This window comes from Capsicum annuum, chromosome 11 (genome assembly GCF_002878395.1).
Source record: "Capsicum annuum cultivar UCD-10X-F1 chromosome 11, UCD10Xv1.1, whole genome shotgun sequence".
Classification (NCBI taxonomy): domain Eukaryota; kingdom Viridiplantae; phylum Streptophyta; class Magnoliopsida; order Solanales; family Solanaceae; genus Capsicum; species Capsicum annuum.
Genome location: NC_061121.1, coordinates 233,419,346 through 233,438,558, shown reverse-complemented (window position 1 = coordinate 233,438,558; position 19,213 = coordinate 233,419,346). Strand labels below are relative to the sequence as shown.

Genomic DNA, 19,213 nt, shown 5'->3' with positions numbered 1-19,213 from the left:
GCAAATATTTACTGTATATATTATGGTTGGAAAGAAAATTAGATGTCATTAAAATTCAACAATTGAATCTATGAGGAAGAGGAAAGTGGTTAATAATAATAATAATACACACAGGCTGTCATTCATTTAAAGTGGCCAAAATTATTGGTGAATGTTGAAAAAGTTTGGCTCCACTTTACTCCCATTATTGAATGGAACATTGAACAATTTTGAATTATTTTTTAAGTGCTAAATTTTGTTATATTACACTTTCTCTAATTCATTTAGGCATACGTAAACGTATCATTTAACTTGGCTTCAATTTGTAATGTGCATAAGTAGATACTTAAATTTGTATACAGTTAAATAAGTGAACACATGCATCTTATGCGGCTAATTTGGAAAGAACACCAACGGCAAAAGCACTCTACTGGACCGACACCGACACTGAGAGATGAAAGCTAGGAGAGCGAATGAAATTAGATATCCCAGTAGTCCTAGCCATAAACAATGAATACCAGGCGATGTGTGTATTAACTCGTGCGGTGCTGTAGCTAACGCATTAAGTGCCCCGCCTGAGGAGTACGTTCACAAGAACGAAACTCAAAGAAATTGACGAAAGCCTGCACAAGCGGTGGATCTTGTGGTTTGATTCAATGCAAAGCGAAGAACCTTATCAGGACTTGACATGTCGTAAATCCTCTTGAAATAGAAGGGCGCCTTCAGGAATGCAGACACATGTGCATGGTTGTCGTCAGCTCGTGCCGTAAGGTGTTGGTTTAAGTCCCGGAACAAGCTCAACCCTTGCGTAGCTAGATATACCATTGTACCCTATCTAGCACGACGGATGTTGTTTTCGACTATATACTATTTCCCTCGGAACGTGCTTTCTGGTGTTTCTAAATCAAGAGTTTGTCAAAAACAACCTCTCTGCCCCACAAAGATAGGGATAAAATTTGTATACGCCTTACCTTCTCTCAACCTACTTGCTGGATTACGTTAGATACGTCGTTACCGTATGTTTTCGGGAGTTCGATTGGTGAATGAAAAATATTCCCTTACTACAATGTATTTATATGAACATTTGTGTATAAAAACATTCTCCTGATAACCAAACATCATAAAATAACTGTGCTGCTGGAAAACTAACATCCGAAAAATGACTTCTATCGTACCAAATACGAGGTGCTATCATATTATTTCCACGAATATTTTGGATAACGATGAAGAAAATGAGCTATTTCTGGCACTGAAACTACGACTATTAGTCGATTACTTCATTGATATAAGTTATAAAGAGCTGTTTTCATCGTCGTAAATGTCTGTCTGTTACTTTCTGCACAAGTGACACTGGAACCAAGCAAAAAACTTCGCTTTGTACATCGATTTCTTTTCCCCCCGCTATTCTGTTAACATCATTGATAAATAGTTCGCGAAGGGAAATACATTGATTTATGAAGTAGCTAAAGATTACGCGTATTTTTACCTGCGACTGAAAAAGGGAACCAACGTTGCTTGCTGTGTTACACAAGTCCTGCAGACAAATGAGTAAATCATGCATGATGAAACGAGAAAAAGCGTTGATTTTTACTTCAATGCATTGAAATGCGTTCTACTTCAATGCATTGAAATGCGTTCGAACCTGAATCTGTTTTTTAACAGCTTTAATAGCGTTGCAAGTTTCGCGGAGGACTGGAGCAGTCTCAACCTGCAACAGTCTCCGCTTTCTGAGAATTGGCCATATGATGTATAAGCCTGTTCGGCCAAGCTTCAAAAATCGGCTTAAAATATTTTTGGCGAAAAGCGGGTTGTGTAAGCTAATCAGTTTGAAAAACACTTTTGAGCAGCAATCGGTGTTTCCATGTATATTTTCGCAAAAGTCCTTTTGGGGAGAAACTATTTTTTCCAGCTTCTACGTCTACTGAAACACGCAGCCAAACACCTCAAACTTTGAAAACCGAAGCACTTACTTTTAGCCTCAGAAAAACTTGGCCAAACAAACAAGCTAGTCATGAAAAAATGATCAAACGCGGAACGTAGTTTCTGCCGATTAAGTACCTTGCCGTTGGGAGAAACTAGCTTTTGCGCAGCTGCGATCTTGTCCTTTAGGCTTCTCTGAAGCTTCTTTCTTTTTTTTACCTCGCTGGCACCTGCAACACAAGCAAGAACAACACTCTTCATGAAGCTAGTCACTTAATTTGAGCTGCCGATCAAGCTACTTTTTTGCTGGAATACGTACGGGAAAAAGAAGAAAACACACTAAGGGGTCGTTTAGTTGCTGATTAGAGTTCATACATGGATTAGTTATTCCGTCTTCTATCTTACTAACCAAACAGCTTATTTGGCGTGTTGAATTCTATACATAGCAAAAAAATGCTACCAAACATGGCATAAGTTACGCATGATTTAATACATGAATAAATCACCTCCTAACCAACAACCAAACGACCACTAAGGGAGGGGTAGGGGGTTCCAAATTACGGAGTATATTACATACCCTTTCTCGGCCTCATATTTATCGGATTCCATATTGTATTGGTCTCATGCCAAAAGACGCAAGTTGAAATTTCATCAATCTGTACTTACAAAAGCAAAAGAAGAGGCCAAGTTCATTTACGAACACCCCTTGTTAGTTTTGATGAGATTTTTCACAAATAATAACGGGCTTCTTTGTCCTTATAAGATAGGGGCCGGAGAAGCAAGATTCGGGGAAAGAACGACTGAAAACTAGAGTGAGTTGAAAAATAGGGAAAGGCGACGACAGTCAATCTTCCAATGGATCCACAACAGTCGATTTGAATTGATTTTTAACCAAACAAACTAGAGTGAGTTGAAAAATTGGTAAAGGAGACGACAGTCAATCTTCTAATGGATCCACAACTCTCGATTTGAATTGTTTTTTAACCAAACCATGAACACCCCAAATGAGGATTGAGGACACACTACAAACAAGTCATTCTTGAGATTCCGAGACAAGGGGTTGGAAGAGCTTCAAGGAATGATCAAGATTCAAGAATGCATTAGAAGGATAACGTTGAGTTCTCGAGAAGATGCAAAGCCAATTCAAATCATTGAGACGCATCTGGAGCCCAAGACGAGAGCATAGAAGAGTTCAAAGGAGAGGACCAGTGACCACCCCCGTCTTGCAAAGAAGTCTATAATTGCAGGGTTAAGTGGCCCGGGCAGAATACACCCGGGCTGCACCCATAAAAGAGCTGCAACCACACCATAAAGAGCGTGATCAACTACGATGACAACTCTAATGTGTTCAACATACTTCCTATCTTTGGGTCTTTCTATTGTTAGCCAACTAGACTTCTACTTAGGGGTTTAGGCCTATTTCATAAGACCATATAAATATTAATAGTCGTGTGATTTTTCTAAGTTCATACGATTGAAGACGGAAAAACCCTTGGAAGGTTGTAGAGAATCTAGTTCTACTTTAAGTGACTTAGTTAATTAACGTATATTCAGGCTGGCATTTTCCGGGTGATAATATAGAGCAGCAGCCACTGCATTGTCCTGTTTCTTCTGAAAATCAACCAATTTCAATCGTATTTCCATTCTCCAAAATTAAAACGAAAAATCGGTTACCATAACTCAATATTCTAAGCTTCGAATAATACCAATACAGAATGAGTCATAGAAAGTTTCCACTTAATGCACCGAATGATTGCAATTGCACTTGTGAAAAATCAAATACACAGTGTATGACTCTGAAATCCAACGACACACCCGACCATTCACAACATAGAAATGATTCTATGATAAGAATAACCTAACACACACAAAAAATAACCAACAACGCATAGAGATGTTATATCAAGTTATAATAAAAATAATAAATATTATAAGGTACAACACCGCATGCCTATAGTACAACAATTTCTAACATAGAAATGTTATAATCCACTCAAAGATTATAATCCACTCAAAGAGAAAAATTCAAACATAAGTATCTGAAAATCTAAAAAATAGAGTAACTCCGACGATTAAGGCCATGATTGCTTTGTTAAAATTAAGTTTATTAGACAACAAAAAGGCAAAAATTATTACAACGGTAACATGTGATGGAGGCAGAGAAGAAAATTACCAAGTCATTTCGCAATTTTATTGAAATTGATATAAATGGAGTGACCCTTCAATCACACAATAAAGAAACGCAAATCTACTACGTAAAGAATTAGCAACACAACAGCCAAGTTCACCATATAATTGTTCCCAAATCATGAACTAAGAAAGTACAAATAATCAGCAGAAGGTAAAATTAAATACTCAATGATTCTCACATATCAACAAATTGTTCATATCAGATAAACCTAAGTGGCTAAATTCCTAAAACCAATCACTCTCCAGAAAAAAGGAGAAACTAAATTAAGGAATTTTAGTACCTTTGAAACTTTTTAACCGGCCAATTTGTTGCTTCTACTGATTTCTTCTTTGTAATGGGTTAAATTTGAACAAAAGGAATTTGTTGAATGTTTGTGTTAAGCGGTTAGTATTTGCAGTTAATGTGCAATTCTGATTAAGTTAAATTGCTTTTATTTTATCCATTTTCTTTTTGAATTTTAATTCAAATATTTAAGATTTTGAATTTTAAAAATAGTAACTAACAACCAACATAACTAATTTTTGTAACTAAACTACCAAGTGACTTATTCTATGCTGCCATTTGGCTTAATGGAAAGGATTTGTCCTCTCCTTTTAATAATATATAGATATAGATGATTTTAGTTGTTTAGTGGAATTCAAGACTCTGAAATATGAAGCTCAAGCTATTGCTACAAATTCACAGGATGAAAAACCAAATTCTCGAAAGTGAAAAAGATGGAAATCATCTTTGGTAGTGTCAAGGTAACAGTGGCGGAGTTGGGAATTTTAATGAGGGGTCTCAAAATATAAAAATGTAGACACACTTAAAAAATATGGGGAGTCAACATATAATATTTATACATAAAACTAAAATTTTAACCTAGCTAAACGGTGTAATATTCTAACGAGCTGCAAGGTACAATAAATTAAGCATGCCTAGCTACAATCATAGCTTCAGAAACATGGTATTATGAGAGAAATAAACATTCAAGTGAAACGTAAATCGAGGAACAGATGATATTCCAATATAAATAGAGACATATAATTGGAGCATACTCAACTACGTTACTCATGAACCCTAAAAAATATAGAGCACGGTGGAGAAAGGAGGTACGTACCCAGATACTTCCCCAAAGCTTCCTCTCCCAACGCTAAATTTGGTTAGGCCTCCGTTACTGCCGCTGACAGCTTTCTTTTCCATTCTGCTTTTTTCATTTTTCTAAAAAGGAAGTTTCTACACATATATACATATACAAGAGGTGACCCACAAATACACACGAAAATCCACTTCATTATCCAATAGTTCAGTCATCATCGGACAGACAAACGACACCACTTACATTAGCAACTGTCTCTGAAGAGATAGCACCTCCCTGTACACTGCCCGGTGAATGAAATTCAGATAGGTCTAATGAATCAAAGTTACAGCCAATATCTGGTAAAGGTGGCATAAAATTAGGCCTGTTTGCTCGAGATCGATTCTCCATTTCTTGAAGCAGTTCTCGTGCTGAGAGAGATGGACTCTGTATAGCAGGCATTCCTACTCCAAGGCCACGGTTCGATGATGCATTTCCAGTATCAGGAAGATTTACAGGTAATTGTTGCACTATGGGTGGCTGTATTTGATTTTGCAATGCTGGTCGAAGAGATGCAGCCACGTAAACGGGCCGTGGATGAACTGTCATACCATTTGGAAGGGTTGATGAACTGCTAACAGGGGTTGATGTGGGTCCCTTGAAACGCTGAAGATGTGGGGCTGGAGCACGAAACTCGCCACCTAATCGATGGTTACCCCTGGAAGGGGTGATTGCACTAATGAGAGGTGGCGGCGGCGGCGGCCTGCTTACACTTCCTGCAGAAAATACGGTTGAACGACTAACAGCAGCGGGTTGGCTAGATGATGAGCCAGCAACAGCTGAAGATCTCAATGGAGGCAAAGAAGTTTCTGCCGAATGTACTGAACAATTAGCAACTGGTGAAGATGAGATAGAAGTCTGCCGGGCCGGCACAGGTTGGCGAGCTGGGGACGAACTACTGATTGGGGAAGATCTTAAAATCTGCTGCTGTCGTACCGGATGTAGATGCGGCATATAACCAGGAGGCGCAACTGGAACGAAACAAAATTTCATTGGTTAAAGAAAAACGATATGTACAAGAAATCAAGTTTTTCATGTCGTGCTGATAGCTGAAAATTATACATGTATGCACTATCCGTATAAGCGATAAAGATGAAATTTTTATGGGCCTTTGAACTAGATCCAGACCACGTACAACTGTATACTATAAGCAAATTAGAAATCTGAGGCATCATATAACACAACTTTAAGAAGATACCAATGGATTTCAGGTTGTAGTTTGAGATACACGAGGCCTCTGCAAGAAATAGCATTTGGTTCAAGACATTAAGCCTGGGAGGTAGAGATTATGGTTCATCTCAAAAACGAGACTTAATCAAGAAGATTTGGCTGCTAGATATGTTGAACAAATATGTGTGTTTAGGGGCCACTAGAAATGTTGAAGTCAACAGCACGATTCCCCTATGTCATATTTAATGTCGGTAAACAGGAAATATGTGACTTCTTGAGCCAAGGGTCTAGAGGAAACAGCTTCTCTACCTTCATAAGGTAGGGATGCGGCTGCTTACACCCGACCCTCCCAAAACCCCACTAGTGGGATTACACTCGGTATGTTGTTGTTGTAAACAGGAAATATACAATTAGGAACACATAATTAAAAATATTTAAATATCTTGCGGTATACCTGGAAAGTCAGGAATTTTGACATCCAAGCACGTAAATCTAAAAGCATCAGCCAGAGCTTTATTCATGAGAATTTTGCTCTGATTCATATCAAGCTCCTTCTTCTTCAAAAGATATACTGCCTCAACCTCCTGAAGCTTTAAATCATATTTCTTACTGATTGATGATATAGCCACCTCTATCTCTTTCTTACACTCAGATCTCAAATGCAATTTCTGTTCAAAGAGAGGAAAACAGGTTAACAAAAAGATGCGTGGAGTCCTGAATATATAATCACGAAGGATATTGGACACCAACCAGATCCTCAAGGCCCTTTGTCGCTTGTTCTTTTTCTTTATGTATTTTTTCCCATTCTATATGAAGAGGGTCAGCATGGAAAGGAAGAACTAAATTAGTATTGGCCATCTGATGGACAGGACGCACGGGCATGGTGCTAGATCCCTGAACAAAGAAAACGTTAGTGTTAGACTGAGAAATTGCTTGACTAGGAAGTTCGGCAGAACGCTGAACCACTTGAAACACAGTTTCAGTATTCCGAGAAGTAGAACATACACACAGATTCGTAGTTGATTGAGGATGCACTCTACTGACTGCTGGTAAGCTAGATTGATTGTTGGTAACCCTAACGTCTGACCGAACAGATGTACAAGGCTCCGGATTTCCCCCAGCTGGAGAAACAACTTGACGTGAAGGTTCTGTTGCATGGGGGGAGGATCCAGGGATTGGAGTGGAGTTCCTTTCATCATGAGCTTGAGGTGCACATTCCCTGTGAGTATGATGAGTAGCAACGGGAACACCATCATATACTCTATGATGTTGCTCACAACTACCCGCTAAAATTGCTTCAGAAGTGTTGTTTATCGTATGTTCAGAAACAAGTTCAGTTTGCATTCCAATCTGGTTTTCACCAAGTGGCATATCGTTATTGTTTGTTTCATTATCTCCTGAAGACCGGGAACATTCATCTAAATTTACCTGATCCAGTAGAAGTGAAAAACTATCAATAACATATTAGTCTGGTTATATCCATAACTCATTGAAAGAAAATGCATGTGCTCGCACAACATGTACACAATTTTTGGGAGATATTAAGTGAAAGACACCTGAGATAACTCGAACTTACTTCACTGATACAAAACACCTATCCGCTATTTCAGAAATTTTAACTTGCCAAGGGAAACCCTTAAACTACTTGTGCCCAGATTTAGAACTAAACAGACAACAGGATGATCCGACACATGCATTAATAAAAAACGTGCAACACAAAAAGCGAACATACAAGATTTTGCGGCAAAGAACTAGCATCATCTGAAGAAGGAACTGCTGCTACACGAGGCAAGTCTGCTGGCAATTCCTCTGGAGTTGTTTGGTTTCTGTCAATGGAACTAACCTCATCTCGCTGTTTTCCAACAACATTTGGCAAAGAAGAACTATTTTCTTTAACCAATTCTTGAATAGTGTTATTTACTACAGAAATTTTATCATGTCCAACAGCTTCATTAAAAGAAACTTCAGATATTTCCAAACAGTCTCTACTTCGCTTGTCTGATGCAATTTCACCAGCATGTTCTTTGGGAGACGGGGGAACCTTGCGGACAATGTTTTCTTCACTGCCACCAGAATTACCTGCGTCATTGAACTGCTTAGCAGCAGCAACAGATGCTCTCTCCGTGGATGTGATCTCAGCTGGCTCTTCTGAACCAGAAGCTGCTAAAACATTAGTAGATTGAACAGGAAGCACATCACACGCGTCTGGAGAAGATGCAGGTGCATCAGATGCTGCCATGTCACCCTGAAAGTCGGAGACAGTTGTCTTAGGAATACTGTCAACGACATTTAAATTTTCCTGAGAGCACTCCAGCTCGCCCCCAGAATAGGGGCCCCTACCAGAGGAGTTTTCTCTGGTCCGCTGTGATGAAACCTTCTGCATTTCCTCATTCCTCGTAGCAGCGTATTTAGCCTCAAGTTCTTTCAGTTGCTGGTCCTTATCACGTGTGTGCGCTTCAATTTTCTTTGCAAACTTAGATTCTAATGATTTTTGTCTATCCTTCGTCGCTGCATTCTCACCATGTATAGCACGAAGAACAGCTATCTCCAGTCTGCACTCATCCTCTATCACTTCTTTTTTCTTCTCCCACCTTCTATGGAACTCCTCAATTTTCTCCTTTTCCTCTTGTTCCAGCATGGATATTCGCTTTCCATGTCCACACTGAACCTCCTTAACGACCTTTTCCCTTTGACTAGCCCTAAGTTTTTCCGTAGGAGTAACAGTGCCTTCTCCACTTAACTCATTATCTTGTAACCTGTCTATGGTATCAGTTTCCACGTTCAGTTGGGTAGATTTTACAGCTTGCGATGTGCTGTCCTTAGATGGTTCTTCTCCAACAGATTTCACTGGTGATATAGGATGTCTTGAAGAGCTTGAAACACTACCGTTCTGATCCAATCTCTGCAAAAACATCTTCTTTAAGGAACGCAGCTTCAGATAGACATTGTTTGCCTCTTCTTTAGTGCATCTGAACTTTAACTGTTGTTTTACGAGCGAAAATATATAGTCTTTGTCAATCTTTTCCTTTAAGATTGAAGCTGCGGTCCAAGACTGAAAAATTACAGTAAATTAACAACAATGAGAACGCAACTATAGTAAAATTCTCTAAAATGAACATGCAAATTTAAGGCTACTTTAACGATATCTCAGGCTGCAAGACGATTCATAAACTGAGACAAACCCTTTCCTCGAGCTTTCACTAAATCATGTTTCTCTATTTAAACTCATTGCATGCCATAATCATAATGAAGGAATCACAAAATATTTTTCCCTTAAAAATTGTTTATAATTTACCTCATCTACTAAAAGACGATGAGAATTTTGATTTATGATATGTTTTATTTACTAAGTACACGCCCAAATCCAAGTTAAACGGTGTATACCACGTGCTGCCACATATATATTTTCTAATTATTTCCTGTTTTTTATTTGTTTACTGATTCTCTTTTTCCCTTTTTGACACTCCACCGTCCCCGCAAGTACCACAGAGGCCAAACACTCCATCCATTGCACCGCCAAATGACCCCATAGATCGACCATTTACCACCCACCATCAACGATAGATCCACCTTCTTTGTGATAAAAAAGACAACTGCAACTGCTCCATTTTTTTCGCGTTCTCAGTAATAGAAAACTAATTTTAATCGGCATCCGCTGTCATTCCACCCTTTGTGCAGCATTACAACAGGAAAAAAAGTTAATAGGAAAATTCGCTCAACCTATATCCACACAGCCAATAACCTATAAAGCTTGGCTTAACCTATATCCACACAGCCAATATACTATATATTTAATATAAACAATGTCTTTTCCAAAGGTCGATAAGTTCCAAAAGCTAAAATATGGATCTCCTCAAATACAACTAAATTCAGATATGTCAAGTCTATGGTCGTTTCTAAGAGGCAGCCTCGACCGCATAGAAAATAAAGAAATATAACGAAATTCATCTGCGCTTAAAAATACAAAATATGCCAGAAGTACTTTATTGAAACATAAAATACAGACGAAGAGATACCGGAAGTGGATGAGAAAAAAAATACTAACCACAGATATCTGGAAAGCCTGTAAAATTGTTTCAGGTTCCCTGCTAACACGATGATTCTCCATAATATATTCCAGAAATTTTTCTGCCATGCGTTTGATGACTTCCTGCATTTAGATTTTAGAGCCATATCAACGTGAAGTAAATGACTGGGAGGTCATGACTAGGGTTGCCATGAGGTTCCTCATGAAAGATTAGGAAGGGCGAGATAAATTTCTTAAGAATTGAGTTTTAAGCAAACACAAAATTCTTTTCAAAAGCATCTTCGAGGAACGTAAAGATCATAGGAGTAATGGGCAGAAATGCAACAGTAAAGGATCAACCGTAAAAGATTATGTCAAAAAATTTCAAGAGTTGAATGATACAGGGCTTCAAGGGAAGAGTTACAACAGCAAACACGAACATTCCAGTATGTTTCTCCTAAATGTTCTATTACTCGAACAATTTGGTTAAAACCACTAAAAAAGCTCTAGTAAACACCGTGGTAAGCTAACAAGAACGTAATCCTCTCACCTGAACAGAAAATTGACACTTGCTACGTTTCTCAGAGTACACACAGTTCACACCATTTTGTAGATACCATATTAGCATTCCCTTCTAGAGGTACATGATAAAACTAAATACAAAAACAAATAAAATAGAAGACGTGTAATGTGAAAGTCAATACCGAAACTTTTATCACTCCAAATAGTTTTGCTATCTCAGCTTTCAGATGGATATGGAGGTTTTTCTGCTCATCGTATAGCATTCTTCTTTCTTCAGGCTCAACCACGTCTGTGTCATGCAACGGACTAGATTGAGATTTCGGAGGCTCAACCAGGTCTATGTCATGCAACGGACTAGATTGAGATTTAGAACCATGCTCCCCATCAGTACCATCATCTTCACAAACATCTGAACCCAACAAACACATATTATAAGTTGTTACTAAAGAGGCGCTGCACCACATGTGATCTATTGAATATGGTTGACTCGAAGAGATACGGCCTTTCGACCAACGCTTTTTTAAAAACGGAAAATGCAAAAAAGGACAAGGTCCATGACGCATCAAGAAGGGATAAGTGAGGTGCACGCTTTTACTGACGATAAAATAGTGCTAAGCATTTCACATATGTTCATAAATAATGATCGTACTTGAATTAAATACTTATATAATCAAATTGCAATCAATTCAGCATTCAATATTAATCTAACTCTTCAATGAAGCTCCGTTAAAGTACAATTTAAGCAGGGCCACCGAAAGAATTACAAAATTAATTTTGAACTTTCAACTAATCAACGATGAAAAGATTAATTTGCCGCACGATTTCATATTTGATTGCTTTAGTTAATTGTAGTAATACAGGAGAGAAACCCAGATTTTAAAAGTAGTTAACGAGAAGGATGTACAACCTTGAAAAGAAGAAAGGCGAAGGAAAACGGAATAATAAAATGAGAATTTCAAGAGAACAATTGGCTTACCTGATGCAATATTTTCTTTCTTTCGCTTTTTGAATAACAACCTGTAAGCTCTGCTATCCATTTTTTTCCTTTTTAAATCAACGGGTGTTGTATAGTTCTTATTCCTAGTGCTAACACTTTCTGATTCCATTGTCAGCTTCTTCACAATCTTCTCACGTTTCTCCTCCTTTATACTAGACGAACTGGATTCCCCGCCCAAGTGCTTTGATACTGATGAAGTAGAGAACCTTTCAGACCTTCTTAAATGGCTCGGAGCATTCTGTTGTTCAAGTCTGCCAGACTTCTTCTTAGCAGAAGGCATGGGTGGGGGTCGCTTTTCGAGGCGCTCAGACTTCCTTTTATACGCAGGTCTTAAATCCATTTGTTTAGATGAGGTTGCCTTAACCGAGGATCTTGTCGATACACCTGTCTTTCCCAAGTCAAAACTTGATGATCCTTTACTAACGAATTTGTTCTTTGAGTTACTACCGTTGCTATCCTTGCTTTTGCTCCCGGATCCAGCATCGATAGCCATCTTCACCTGTGATAAATAAACCTTGAATTACATCAGACGATTCTTACAATTCCAAGTACTCAAAGATGCAATAATCTGATACAAGGAAAAAAAAAAATGCTCCCCGACAACAATTGATGCTTAAAAATAAAAGGCTGTGAGCCTGTGAAATTAAACGCCATTCATGCTACTAGTTGTTTTCATCTTTTACGTATTGAGCCGAGGGTCTACTGAAAACAGCCTCTCTAACTCCCAAGGTAGGGGCAAGGTCTGCGTATACTCTACCCTGACCAAACCCTAGGTGTGAGATTACACCGGGTATTGTTTGATTTGTTAAACCATACCAAGTCAAAACCACCTAAACAAATTTTCTTAAACTCGGTACCAAGTCAAAACTAGTCAAACAAATTGAAACGGAGGGAGTACATCACACAGATTAGACAGTTCGCACAAACCTCAACTCTAAAAGAACATGACAAACTACTAAACAAAACCAACCATAACAGTGCAAAACATGCCACATTCAAATTCAGCTTCTCCAACTGAGCTACTACGATTCCCGAAACACAAGTAACAGCCTAGAACATTACAAAAAGACAACATCTTTACACCATGCATGTGGTCAGTAACACCAACATTGCAATTACACTCAAGAACAACATCACATAAACAGTTAAACACCAAGAAATTGTTATAACAACTCAAGAAACTTCCTTTAAAACAACCCCAAATAACTTAATGTGCTAAATCTTGCTCGCTGCTATGAAAAAGTAGAATTTTTCACCCAATTCGTTCTGATGAAACCCAAAAAAAACAAGTAACAATCTTTTCTTTATGGTGTAGGGGAAATTGGTGGAAGGGATTACAAGATGGAAACCCGAACCTTCAATTCAAGTGGCCAACCAACTTAGCTACTAAAATTCCCGAAACACAAGTAACAACCTTTCTTTTTACAGGGTATGGGAAACTAGCGAAAGGGATTACAACATCGGGAATCAAACCTTCACCAACAAGGTAAAAGTTCAAGTAGCCAACCAACTTAGCTACTAAGATTCCCGAAACACAAGTAACAATCTTTCTTTTAACGGGGTATGGAAATTGGTGAAAGGGATTACAACATAGGGAATCGAACCTTTATCAACAAGGTAAAAGTCCAAGTAACCAACCAACCAACTGAGCTACTAAGAAAGATTCCTGAAAAACAAGTAACAACTTAGAACATTACATAAAGACAACATTTTTACACCAATGCATGAAGTCAATAACACCAATATTGCTATTACACTTCAAGAAACATCACATAAACAGTTAAACACCAAGAACCTGTAATAACAACTCACGAAACTTACTTTATAACGCCCCCAAATTGTTCTGATGGAAATACTAGTTTTGCAATCCCTAAAATTGGTCTTTAGTTGCCGGAATTTTAACACATAACGGGCCAAGATAACCCAGAAGCCGTTTCACTACAAGTTCCAAAAATCACAACTTCAAAAACTCAAATTTTGCAAGTTTCAACTTCAAAATCTATGGCTAAACAAGAGCAAAAGAATGCATAATTTTAGCTCAAATTCAAGAAATTTAGTTGCACTCAAACAAAAAAAGAAAATCCCAAACATGAAAAGGGTACCCCAAAGAAACAAAAGCAACAACCTTTTTCTTATTGGGTAGGGGAAATTCACATAGGGGATTACAACGTGGGGAATCGAACCTTCACCAACAGGATAACTAACTAACTGAGCTACTAACATTCCCGAAACACAAGTAACAACCTCTTTTCTTTTACGGGTTAGGGGAAACAGGAAGACAGAAGAATCAAACTCTCACCAACAAAGGTGAAAATTCAACTAGCCAACCAACTGAGCTACTAAGATTCTGAAAACACACGTAACAACCTAGAATCTTGCAAAAAGAAAACATTTTTTCTTATGGGGTAGGGGAAATTCACATAGGGGTTGTAGGGGTAGGGAAAATTCACATAGGGGATTACAACGTGGGGAATCGAACCTTCACCAACAAGATAGCTAACAAACTGAGCTACTAAGATTCCCGAAACACAACTAACAACCTCTTTTCTTTTATGGTGTAGGGGAAACATGCAAACAGAAGAATCAAACTCTCACCAACAAAGGTGAAAATTCAGCTAGTCAACCAACTGAGCTACCAAGATTCCTACAACACAAGTAACAACCTAGAATCTTGCAAAACAACACATTTTTTCTTATGGGGTAGGTGAAATTCACATAGGGGATTACAACGTGAGGAATCGAACCTTCACCAACAAGATAGCTAACTAACTGAGCTACTAAGATTCCCGAAACACAAGTAACAACCTTTTTCTTCTATGGGTTAGGGGAAAACATGCAGACAAAAGAATCAAACTCTCACCAACAAAGGTGAAAATTCAGCTAGTCAACCAACTGAGCTACCAAGATTCCTAAAACACAAGTAACAGCCTAGAATCTTGCAAAAAGAACACATCTTTAACAATGCATATGTTCAACAACACCAACATCACAAAAAAGACAACATTGTTGTTACACTTCAAGAAAAAACATCATATAAACAGTTAAACACCAAGAAATTGTACTAACAACTCAACAAACTTAATTTAAAACAACCCCAAATTGTTTAATTCTATGAAAAAAAAGTAGAATTTTACTCAAAAATTGTTGTGATGGAAACCCTAAAATTGGATTTTTGTTGCCAGAAGCCGTTTCACTTCTGAAGTCTTTTGAGTTGGAAGTACACAGTAGATGTATGTGTATTCACTAAATTCAACTAAAGCTTTTTTATTACTCTATTTGTCGTTTGTTTTAATTTATTTATCTTATTTTTATTTATTCATAATATATTTTTAGCAAAGAATATTTCTTTCATCGAAGTTCTTTAATTCTAATTTTTGACGTGTTATATTTAAGACGATAAAATTTTAACATATTTTGGTTCATCAGCTTATTTTTATTTGTTACGTTATACTTTACGAAAGTTAGTTTGACTAATTTTTGAAACTAAGTTAAATCAAATTAATTTAATATTATATATGAAAAACATATCTTAAATATTGATTAAAGTTGTATAATTTGACTTTCGATAATTACTAGATGTGTCTGAACACTTGTACTCATAATTCAACAAATCTTTTTTTATTACTCCATCTGTTCGTCGATTTTAATATGTTTGTCATATTTTTTTTTCTTTTTAGGACGTTTAAAAATGAATAGAATATTTTTTTTCTTATTTTTTGGTACTTTTTTAATTTCAACTATTTATATCATATATAAACGATATTTTGATATATAGTATTTCTTTCATTTGTTTTTTTACATGATTGGCTTACGAGAATCATTTTGATTGATTTATAAAATTAAATTATATTAATTTAATATTTTAAATTTAGATTTCTAAAAATTAAATAAAAAATATTATAAGTTTCAATTCTGCTTCATATTAATATGATGAAAAGGTTCATCTTAAAATATTAATAAAAATTTATATAATTTAACTCTGAATAAATCTGAACGTGATAAATAAAAAATAAATGAAAAAAGTATATATTTTAGTTTAACATCATAAAATATTAAAATAATTTTTATTTTCTTAAAAGTCGTATCAATTTAAAATAGTTCCATTAAATTGAAATAGAGGGAATCGTATTTGATTTAGATCTATCTTAGCAAATTTTTCTACTTATTAATAGTCAACAACTTTCAATCATTATTAAACTATAGAATATAGGAGTATATAATTTCATTAAAATAGTAGTATGGGCCCCACCAATTTATAACTTGAAAAAGAAAAGAAAAAAAGATAGCTTTGTTCACAATATTACAATTAGTTGATGATAACTAACAAATAACAATACATGGTTCTAAATGGTACTAAATTAAGTTAGACCTCGATACAAATACAGAACATCAGATGTAATGAATCTAAATTAAGTTAGACCTCAATACAAATATCGAACACTGTAATGAATCTAAATTAAGTCAGACCTCAATACAAATATCGAACATCATATGTAATGAATCTAAATTAAGTTAGACCTCGATACATCAGATGTAACAACTCTAAATTAAGTCAAACCTCGATACAAATATCGAACACCAGATGTAACAGTCATATCATTCTTGCAAAGACTTAGACCTCGATTCAAATACCGAACACATCAGATGTAACCGTCATACCATTCTTGCAAAGACTTAGATCTCGATACAAATACTGAACACCAGATGTAACAATTATGCCATTCTTCCAATGACTTAGACCTCAACACAAATACAGAACACCAGATGTAATAGTCATATCATTCTTGCAAAGACTTAGACCTCGATACAAATACCGAACACCAGATGTAACAGTCATATCATTCTTGTAGTGACTTAGACCTTGATACAAATACCGAACACTAAATGTATAAGTCATATCATTCTTGCAAGGACTTAGATCACGATACAAATACTAAACACAAGATGTAACAATCATGCCATTTTTGCAAGGACTAATGATAATATGATATCATCCATAGATGGTCTATGAAGATAACAATACATGGTACTAATGGTACTATGTGTTTTGCGGCACGAATCTAAATTTAGTCAAACCTCGATACAAATACCGAACACCAGATGTGACGATCACACCATTCTTGCAATGACTTAGACCTCGATACAAATACTAAACACCAGATGTAACGATCATACCATTCTTGCAAGGACTTTAATGATATCATCCATAGATGGCCTATGAAGAACATCATCTTCAATACAAGCTTTAGCTAAAACAGCTAAACACAATGCCTCAGCTAGAGGGTAATCTTCCATAAGACATGGATCAATGAAATCCTTCAATTGTTCAAAACATCCTCCCTCATTACCTCCCCCTCCCAAAAATGTCATTGAATCCCTCAAGAAGTTCCCATCAACATGTTCTTTCCCCGATATGAGCTCGAGTAGTACTACTCCGAATGCAAATATGTCCACTTTTTCAGACACTGAGCCATGTACTAGATGTTCGGGGGCAATCCATCCTCCAAGACTACCGATACTTCCAATGTCTCTTGTCGTTCCCATACCTACTTTAGCTCCAAAAACAGCTAACTTAGCCCTCCATTTCGCGGTCAAGAAGATGTTTTTGCTATTGATGTTCATGTGTGTGTAAGGTGGAATAGTGCAAAAGTGCAAGTAATGTAAGCCTGTGGCAATGTCAAATGCAATTTGAGTCCTTTTGTGCCACTTCAAAGAAACAACAGAGGCATTCGACAAACAGTCCCTTAATGTACCGTTGGATGGATACTCGAAAACAAGATATGATCCTGTAATATCATCTTCACCATAACAAACACCTTGAAGTTTAACAATGTTAACATGATTGATTCTTGAATGTACATCAATTACTTGTCTAGTATCCTCGAACCGTATCTTCTTGATCAATACTTCAGCATTGTCAACACATCCCTTGTATACCTTGTCACTCACCTTATTCTCTTCGCGAAAACTACATGTCGCGTTTGTCAATTCATCTATGTTGTATTCTCCCAAAGTGTACTTTATCCCTGCAAGTAAATCAGGTGACAAGCAAGAATTCGTTGAGGTTCTTGTAGTCGCTGGACCGGATATTGGTGGTGAGCTTCGTGAAGTAACAGACCCCTCATGTATCGAACAATGATTCTTCCCCCTCTCCGCTTTGAATTTCTTTACTGCTCTAACGTATAAGGCGCAAGCGACTAGAGTTGCTGCGAGAAGAAAAACACCAACAACTGATCCTGAAATGTAGAGTTTCTTTAGTTTAAGATTCTTGGTTGATTTCTCGACTAGTTGTGTTGGTAGAAAACCAGGACTAGGAGGTTCAGAATCGCGATAACTGAAGTTGATTGATGGTTCGTTTGTCAATGGAACTAAAATCGTTGTGTTTGCGAAAACAGTAGGGTTAAAACTTAGATTATTAGCTCTCCATATATCTTCAACAGGAATCTTGAACTTTTCGCTTACTTTTTCTGTATCGTCACCTGATATAAAAGGATACGTAACAAGGTAATCGAATCCAGCACCAGAAATACTATCAGGACATGCACATTTGACAGGCACAATCAACTTTGTTCCACCTTTAACATCAGACAAGTTAGTCCTCCTGGATTTGTTTTCTTGTAAAAGTGTGACAGACTTAACTAGACCTTCAAAAACACCACAAGCAACGCGGTCGAAACTGGTGTTTGTAGGTGCAATGTAGGTAATATTTGCTTGAAAGAATTCATCCAAACAAGAACATTGTATTGGAACAATCACCTCTCTACCAATTTCAAGAATCTGCAATGAAGACGTGACGTTGTTCATGTTGAGTAGTTGTTGATGATCATCAGGATTCAGTACTATCCCAAACAAGTAAGCAACATCAGAGATTGTTGTGAAATCTTGATTAGCTCTATAGACTAAGAATGTTTGACATGAATCATTTGGTGAAGTACATGTGTATCTTGTACCTGGTGAAGTTGTACTAGAATGACATGAAGTTGAATCATAGTATTGTTGGCCATAACTTGAGCCAATACAAGTCCAAATTACTGCTAGAAGACATTGAAAAACCATCAAGAATCAAGAATGTGGCAAATGAAGGAATGTGTTGGTATGGGAGAGAAGGAAAGATGATGGAAGAAATAGTGTAAAGAATTTAAAGAGAAGTTACACATTTGACGACGACAACGACAACAACATACCCAGTGTATTCCCACAGAGTGGGGTCTGGGGAGGGTAAAGTGTGCAGTCCATACCACTACCTCAGATGAAGTAGAGAAACTGTTTCTGATAGATCCCCGCTCAGGACAGATAACAAAAGTTACACAT

General features: G+C 37.0%; 3 protein-coding genes across 11 annotated transcripts; all 3 read right to left on the bottom strand.

Annotated features, from left to right (window-relative positions):
• Positions 1-1,019: 1,019 nt before the first annotated feature.
• LOC124888745 (transcription factor bHLH113-like) lies at positions 1,020-5,258 on the bottom strand. Of its 5 annotated transcripts, none has more exons than XM_047399965.1 (5): positions 2,477-5,196; positions 2,038-2,129; positions 1,622-1,687; positions 1,466-1,513; positions 1,020-1,385 (listed from the first exon to the last, which is right to left on the bottom strand). In XM_047399965.1, the coding sequence occupies exons 1-5, from the start codon at positions 2,490-2,492 to the stop codon at positions 1,257-1,259; spliced, it is 351 nt and encodes a 116-aa protein (XP_047255921.1). In that variant the 5' UTR covers positions 2,493-5,196; the 3' UTR covers positions 1,020-1,256. The 5 variants fall into 5 exon arrangements, with proteins under 5 accessions (XP_047255921.1, XP_047255923.1, XP_047255924.1 ...); XM_047399967.1 differs by having other exon boundaries at positions 1,020-1,380; XM_047399964.1 differs by having other exon boundaries at positions 1,227-1,513; positions 2,477-2,555; positions 5,190-5,258.
• An 84-nt stretch (positions 5,259-5,342) lies between these two features.
• Positions 5,343-15,166, bottom strand: LOC107847475 (helicase protein MOM1). Of its 5 annotated transcripts, XM_047399962.1 has the most exons (11): positions 15,037-15,166; positions 13,724-13,840; positions 13,507-13,568; positions 11,882-12,401; positions 11,088-11,314; positions 10,423-10,527; positions 8,110-9,429; positions 7,383-7,805; positions 7,128-7,271; positions 6,832-7,045; positions 5,343-6,178 (listed from the first exon to the last, which is right to left on the bottom strand). In XM_047399962.1, exons 4-11 carry the CDS (start codon positions 12,393-12,395, stop codon positions 5,376-5,378), a joined length of 3,750 nt encoding a protein of 1,249 aa, XP_047255918.1. In that variant the 5' UTR covers positions 12,396-12,401; positions 13,507-13,568; positions 13,724-13,840; positions 15,037-15,166; the 3' UTR covers positions 5,343-5,375. The 5 variants fall into 5 exon arrangements, with proteins under 5 accessions (XP_047255918.1, XP_047255919.1, XP_016547232.1 ...); XM_047399963.1 differs by lacking the exons at positions 13,507-13,568; positions 13,724-13,840 and having other exon boundaries at positions 8,110-8,232; positions 8,299-9,429; positions 15,037-15,160; XM_016691746.2 differs by lacking the exon at positions 13,724-13,840 and having other exon boundaries at positions 15,037-15,146.
• Positions 15,167-17,071: 1,905 nt separating this feature from the next.
• LOC107848720 (lysM domain receptor-like kinase 4) lies at positions 17,072-18,958 on the bottom strand. The gene has a single exon (XM_016693486.2). It carries the CDS (start codon positions 18,956-18,958, stop codon positions 17,072-17,074), a length of 1,887 nt encoding a protein of 628 aa, XP_016548972.2.
• Between the last annotated feature and the right edge of the window lie 255 nt (positions 18,959-19,213).